The sequence below is a fragment of the Scylla paramamosain genome, chromosome 1, assembly GCF_035594125.1.
Source record: "Scylla paramamosain isolate STU-SP2022 chromosome 1, ASM3559412v1, whole genome shotgun sequence".
Taxonomy (NCBI): Eukaryota; Metazoa; Arthropoda; class Malacostraca; order Decapoda; family Portunidae; genus Scylla; species Scylla paramamosain.
Genome location: NC_087151.1, coordinates 30,708,521 through 30,716,020, shown reverse-complemented (window position 1 = coordinate 30,716,020; position 7,500 = coordinate 30,708,521). Strand labels below are relative to the sequence as shown.

The following is a 7,500-nucleotide window of genomic DNA, read 5'->3' as shown; positions in this document are numbered from 1 at the left end:
TTAAAAACCCGTGCAACTTCAACTTTAAGCTTTTGAATGTAGCGGAGGTGGGGCGCGGCAATGTTTGAGTAAGGTACACTGACCCAAGTCCACGTGCGCCCCTCCAGCCTTGACCCATGAGGCCACTATGCCAAGGAGGAGAATTTGAGTTGCTTAGTATAATGTACCCATCACCAGCCTCCTTCACCCTGTCTTTCCTTCCAGCGGCGTCATGAGCGCCTTGGTTCACTGCGTTTAGTTGTGGTCGCAAGTTGGGTAACCTGGGAAGCTCATTTCCACGTGTCTTGCGTTTTCATTTGATCTTAAGTCCCCTGACCTCATTACTGTCTCATTGGTTTTGTGAGGAGACTGTCAGTGGATCAGAGAGCGTACGATAAAGAAAAACGCTGAACATAGTGGAAATAAGCAGGACATTTTACTACTGACCATGATGGTACCTCCCACTCTGCCGCTGTCTCCTACCGGGGTGGTGAATACACTCGTCAAATCAGTCACTGAAAAACAGGTCGTATTGGTGTCTGAGGGTACGACGAGTGCACAAAGCAAAGCAGCAACACCGCCTGGGTCTGTGATGCAGGAGTCTCGAGGGCAGCAGAGCCATGAGCGTTCTGCGGCGTGTCCACCATCGATCACGGTGTGCACTGCCTGTTATATCTGGACCAGCGGGGAGAATAAACCACGCAGCGAAGGATAAGCATTATTCTCTCTCTCTCTCTCTCTCTCTCTCTCTCTCTCTCTCTCTCTCTCTCTCTCTCTCTCTCTCTCTCTCTCTCTCTCTCTCTCTCTCTCTCTCTCTTATCTAAGAGGTGTTCTGGCCTAGGAAAAAAGGTATACAAAATACCCAAAGCATCAAGAGGTCCACTAAAGGCATTTGACAGGCCCACTGAAAGTATATAAAAAAAATAAAATAAACAAATAAATAAAATAAAAAGCCCACTTAAGTATACAAGTATCATAAACTGTTTACCACCATATGATGCAAAGGGAAGAGGGGAGTCAGCGGCAGCCACAGACCACCGACAGTACTTGTAAAACAGTAGCGTTTTATTAATCCTAACCTAGCCAACTAAGCCTAAGAATCCCTCTTGACCCTCTCCTGGTTCACTACGGATACTGAAGCTTTCTCTCGTCATTGTAGGAAAGGAAAGGAAAAGGGTAGGGTGGTGTTGTTATGTACACGACTTGGTGGCGATGGCAGAGTGAGGTTGGGGAAATACCCGTATATGTATTCTTGCCTCATCATCTTTCCTTCTCTCTTGTCCTCTCGTGATTCTAGAAAAGGACTCCAGTGTGTGGTGTAGGCAGATGACTTTGTGATGGTGGCAAAGAGTGAGGCTGGGGAAATATACTTATGTATTCCTCTCCCTCCCTCTCTCTCTCTCTCTCTCTCTCTCTCTCTCTCTCTCTCTCTCTCTCTCTCTCTCTCTCTCTCTCTCTCTCTCTCTCTCTCTCTCTCTCTCTCTCTCTCTCTCTCTCTCTCTCTGTAGCCGTTTTCGTGGCATTGATGCACCGAGGAACAACACTGTTCGTGTTATCTATTACTTCCGGTTTGACTTTCATTTTGGTAATATCACGACCAATGGCTTCTGATTCTCTTTTGTGTGCGTGAGTAAATGAGAGCAACAAAATTTAAATACATGAATAAAATAAATGAATTAATAAACAAACAAATCACACACACATTAGATTGACTTCCCCCCCCCCCCCGAGTTACTCAAAACACTTCGGAATGCTAACAAGTCCTGACCTTCGACCTAGAAAGTCCCGGATTCCTGTCAACAACCTCGGTTTTGTGGCTGGCTTTTACGTCAGGAGCGTGAGTAATACGACTGCTGAGTGCTGAGGTCATGGCAAGGTTATACACAGCGCTATGATTGTTCGGCCTTATCTATACACGGTGTAGGTTTTATGTCCTTACCACAGAATGGGTACAGAGGCTTTAGGTATTACGAAGGTCATGGCGGTGTTGCATGCGACGCTAGTTCGGCTTGATTTGTATCACGTTTAGTACCGTTATCATAATGGGGCACAGGTGTCTGATAATGCAGGTGTGGAAGGCAAAACTGATGCGGTGTGGAGAAATTTGTTGCAAGGCGTAGAGTTCGGGATTACCTGGTGTAGAGAGAGCTGAGTGAAAGTTATACAGAATTACAGACAAATACAGGTTGGCAAAGGTGATAGAGGTAGAGTTTATTGCAATATAGGTTATCGGTTATATAGATACAGGTTGTCAAAGGTGAGAGGTAGTTTGCCATTATACATATAGTTTGTCAAAGACGATACAGATTTAGTGAAATAATCGATCTGCAGTGGTCTTGTAGCCACGAGTAGCGACGAGTTTCAGTTCAGTAAATCGAGACTTCGGAAAAACGACTAACAAGAAACTGATCAGAAAAAGTAACGTAAAGCTGAAAGAGGCACTGGTCACGTGCCACAGCTTCAAGAGACCAAACGCATCGATGTTTGAGATAAGGTGAGTGTACATTGCAGCTTTCTTGTGTTGAATGACGAAACCTTGTATTTATTATTATTTTTTAAGGGTTCCTCACGCCAACACACACCTTTAAGTGACGTTCTCAGCTACACACCTGCCGCTGCCAACCAACAGCACGCCTGGCACGCCCGACGTGTGTTCTGTTACGGTTGCATCGCCGCGGTCATGCCAAGAATGTGTACCAAGGGGAGAACAGGAGCTAGGCAATAGGCCCTCCGCACCCTCCCCTCCCAGGAGCCTCGTCCCCACTTATTGTCACAATCTAATCGGGAGATCCTGACCCGCGCGGCCTGCAGACCTAAAGATAAGGGTCAATGTCATGCGGTCAGTGTCCTTAATGTATCTCCAAACCTTAACGTTCCGCCGAGAGTCTTCTCATAACTCAAAGGTGTCCCAGTGAAGGCCAGCCTCGTCTTCTCAAATTATTCATGATGACCTGCATAAAAAATTGTGGATCACCTAACGCCTCTCTTTCACAGGGACATGAAGGGCGGGCCAGGGATCCTTGTCATCTCGAGTGTCTTTCTGGCAGCGCTTCCTGCTATTGTGTCGTGGCCGCGCCAGTGATTCGACCCCTCCTTCCACACGCCACACTCTCCCTTTCAGCCATTTGATCGTCACCATACACTTCCCCCATGGCCACACCGCCACGTTTTCTCTCTCCCTACACCAGCCCCTACAGTAATTTCCAGCACCTGTGTTCTATCCTGCACCACAAGCAGCCACGACCTTCGGGCCGAGGTTGCACTCCATTACTGTGATAATGGCTTGTATGACCAAGACACACAAACATCAGGTGGTTAGTCCTGTACCACTTGCTCGCCGCAGCCACTTTCCTGAATGACGAAATCAACACAAAAACAAAAGATTTGTAGTGATCATCAACTTTCCATTACCAAAATCCTATTCTTATGGAAATGACTTGGGCCCGTATTTTGAACCCGTTATGGCTCTCGTAAGAACTATTTCCTAAGTGCACATGTATGATTAGCTGCATTATTAGGTGTACTTTTCCCCACCGGTGTGGAATCTTTGTTAAACTATCACTGGAATCACGAAAATGGTCTTCGGAATCGCTTTGTGCTTTAACAACTATTTACAAAGTCCACATATATGAACAGTCAGATTATCATGTGCATTTTTCAAATTGATGATGTCGAGTCTTAAACTATCACCGCAATCATTAAAATTCCCTTTAAAAACCGCAGCTTCCACTAACAGCTGATGACAGTACCCGAGGCAAGACACCTTAACGTTTGAAAATTCAGGGCCTTTCTACAACACACTACAAGAGGATGCTAGCCAAGTGCGTACCATTCGTCCCATAAGCTATCCGTGTAATAAGTAACAAGCTATCCGTGTAATAAGTAGCGGAAACTAAACAATACGGAACGACTTTAGAAAACGCCAACTAACTTCTACAGTAAGTCTGGGACGGCATTTACCTTATTTGTATGCACCTGTAATGAGCGTGAACCGCCTGCTGAAAGTAAGAAACATCATTCAGGTGTATTCCACCAACAGGAAGAAAAAAAGAATTGTGCATTAGCGTGGAATAAAAGGGTTTAATATACGGTCATGACGTGTGTGTGTGTGTGTGTGTGTGTGTGTGTGTGTGTGTGTGTGTGTGTGTGTGTGTGTGTGTGTGTGTGTGTGTGTGTGTGTGTGTGTGTGTGTGTGTGTGTGTGCCTCAAGGGAGGTTGGATCATCAGTGCGTACTCACCCCGACGTCAGGAAGGAGGGAGACAGCTGTCTTCTTGCGAGCCATGCCTATACCACCACCACGGTCACTGTATCCACTGCCATCAGCACGACCTGGCTACTGGGCGCTGGCTCCTCCACCCTTAACTACATGCGAGGGTTTTCAGTCCTCTATCAAGCACTGCACGTCCCTTCCTTTGGTTCAGTTTTTTCTTCCACTTCTTTACAATGTTTGGAAGTTATGTGTTCAATAAGGTGTATGTACTTGCTGTATTCACAATGTCTCCTTTTCTACAGGAGGTTCAGGTCACTGTTAGGTTTGTCTCGCTGCACCAACAATGAGAGGCACGTGAGTACTGGACACAAGTAATCAATGGACCCTTTCCACACAGCACCCAAGTTTCGCCCGTGTTTGTCACGCGACCACTTCAGTGTCGATGACGACAGCACAAACACAACAACTGAAGCGGTTGCTCTGTGATGGCAACGACAACTGAACACGTTCAATACGAGAACCAAACACGTAATAGACCTGTAATTAATATAGATAATTGCAGATTGTTTCTTACACGAATATTAAGTTATGAAAATTAGAGAAAAATATAAATATTAGACAATATACATGGCGCTACCTGCGAAATTATTATAGTCGAATGATTGTCATTCAAGAGAGAAAAATGGAACCAGATGCATCACTGAATGAGAATGGCCAGGAATTGAATGGAATGGAATTGAATTGAATGACCCGGTGGGAACGCTTACATAGGAATTAACGTGATCCATCATAGCCACTCATGAATGACAATGAATTGAATGGAATGGAATTGAATTGAATGGTTTGGTGGGAACGCACCCTAAGGTTTACAATACGTGTATGGTACGTAATAGGAGTAAGGGGGGATGATGGAGTGAAGTGAATGTTGTGACGTGTGTGTGTGTGTGTGTGTGTGTGTGTGTGTGTGTGTGTGTGTGTGTGTGTGTGTGTGTGTGTGTGTGTGTGTGTGTGTGTGTGTGTGTGTGTGTGTGTGTGTGTGTGTTGCAGCAGACTCCCTGTAACACGGGAAAGACAGGATAAGTGGGGGAGGACAAGCTACCCTTCTGCCAGGACATCAATCTATACTTAGCCACGCCGCCACCCGCCACCTCCAGTTTCTGCCAAGAAACTCACGTGCAGGGGTGGCGCCGAGCATGGCGGCCCCGCGCCGGTGAGCCTCGCCCCAGGGTGCTTGTGCCAGTGTAAGACTCGCGGAGACAAGATGTATTTGTGGTCCCGGCAGGGGTACACCACTGGAGCTGGTGGTCCAGCTGTCTACTCGTATAGTAATGAGCAACAATGAAGTGGCAAACATCAACCGCTCCGTCCCTTGACCCACACAGCTCCCGCCAAACCACCCTGGGATGACGTAATGACCACACCGCCGTGACTCCTCTGTCAGGAATGTGAACATGTAGCCACCACGCGCTGCTGCCGCCGCCACATTCACACGGGCCACTGCACTGGCTACTGTATGGACACTCAATGACACACGAAAGCATCCCATAAAGACTAAAAATCAGGTATGGCGCAACACATACGCATGCCCAAAATACGTGTATTCTAAAACAATACGCAAAAACATACAATACATAAACTTAAGGACAAAAATAGATATAGCCATCAGTTCCAGCTCAAGATCGCCCCGCCCACCCTCAAAACTCACGTGACGCAGGGCACGCCGAGGGATTTATAACTATATGCCGGCACTTAGCATTCAGCGCCCACTCCCCTGCACACCACGCGGCGGGAGGTAAGCAATCCTCCAATACGACTGAGCAGCACGAGCCTTGGCGGGGGGGAGCAGGGAGCTATTGTCTCTCTCTCTCTCTCTCTCTCTCTCTCTCTCTCTCTCTCTCTCTCTCTCTCTCTCTCTCTCTCTCTCTCTCTCGTGATAAACGTTCTCCAAGTTGTCTGCATCCATTTTTCATTTTTTACACGTAAGAAATGTCCAGAGAGGAAAATATTATGAGGGAAAATTGCATAGGGGGAAAAATGTCCTTAGGGGAAAAAGGTACAGGGGAAAAATATCCAGAGGGGATGACGCTGAGAGGGAAAGTGTCGAGTGGAAATGTTAAAAAATGTCCTACACATTGAATGATAATGATAATAATAATAATAATAATAATAATAATAATAATAATAATAATAATAATAATACAATAATAATAATAATAACAATAATAATAATAATAGTAATAGTAATAATAACAGTAGTAGCAGTAACGAGAACAAGTGAAAATGCAGTGTTTAAGCCTAAATATGATAAACATCCTTGCGAGTCCTCTCTCAAGTGCTGCTGGCTGTCTCCCCTCCCCACCCCCTCCCACGCACCTTCAGGCTTCAGTACTTAAAGCAGCGCTAGCGACACGGGCACCACCAAAGCTACAGTATTTCCACCATGATTTAGGCGCCTCAAGAGTGAAGTGGTGAAGAGAGAGAGAGAGAGAGAGAGAGAGAGAGAGAGAGAGAGAGAGAGAGAGAGAGAGAGAGAGAGAGAGAGAGAGAGAGAGAGAGAGAGAGAGAGAGAGAGAGAGAGAGTAGTTGGTGTGGCAGGTTAGGTATTCCACCATCACACTGTAAGGAGACAGGCGCCACATCAGAGGATCTAGGATCGAGGAAAAAAAGTGAGTGCAGCAAGTTACTCGTGTTCTGATCATGACTCTCCGTATTCCTCACTTCCCGTCGCTCTGAGCAATGTCCGCACTGCATGACGCGTTAGCCGAGGGAAGAAAAAATAAATAAATAAATAACATGGAAAAAAAGTCACATGAATAAACTTTAGCACAGGAAGTGTCACTGACAAATGCGTTACGATTTTTTTTATGGAAAACATGACAAAATAACGACAACAACAACAACAATAATGATGGTATGTTGCGTTATCGTTTAGCTTTGGATTTTCCTGTACCATTTTCCGGTGTACGTAGATTTTTATCCCACACTCGTATGACGCTGCTAGTGGTGACAAGTGCCACTCCACATCTATGTACACTGTAATCAAGTTAATTCCTTCTCCTTCAGTGCCCCTCGCCACCTTCCCTTCCGAAACACCTGTCAAACACTCCTTCCTAGATGACCAGCTCTTGAAATGCGAAAGAAGCCTAAGAATATAAGCTGCAAGACGCCAATACACCTACACAAGGCAGTAAGAACAAAATTTCAGCTGCAAAACGCCACCATACCAACATAAAAATTATCATAGCACTCTTTCGATACACTTTAAATTCCTAGGCCAGCATTCAGGTCCCCGCAATGCCATCGTTATATA

General features: G+C 45.8%; 1 protein-coding gene across 9 annotated transcripts in view; it reads right to left on the bottom strand.

Moving 5' to 3' along the window:
* Positions 1–7,500, bottom strand: part of LOC135103434 (uncharacterized) — a 98,079-nt gene that overhangs the window by 29,181 nt on the left and 61,398 nt on the right. Inside the window, exons 2-3 of one of the 9 annotated variants that reach the window (XM_064009734.1) lie at positions 4,220–4,522; positions 3,940–3,978 (exon numbers count right to left, since the gene is read on the bottom strand). The exons of 7 other annotated variants lie outside the window; for them this stretch is intronic. Coding sequence is in view for 1 of the 2 variants with exons in the window: in XM_064009703.1 (XP_063865773.1) it covers positions 4,220–4,262 (43 nt within the window). In the remaining variant the exon portion in view is untranslated. The remainder of the gene's footprint in view (positions 1–3,939; positions 3,979–4,219; positions 4,523–7,500) is intronic. One more of the 9 variants, XM_064009703.1, reaches the window with a different exon arrangement.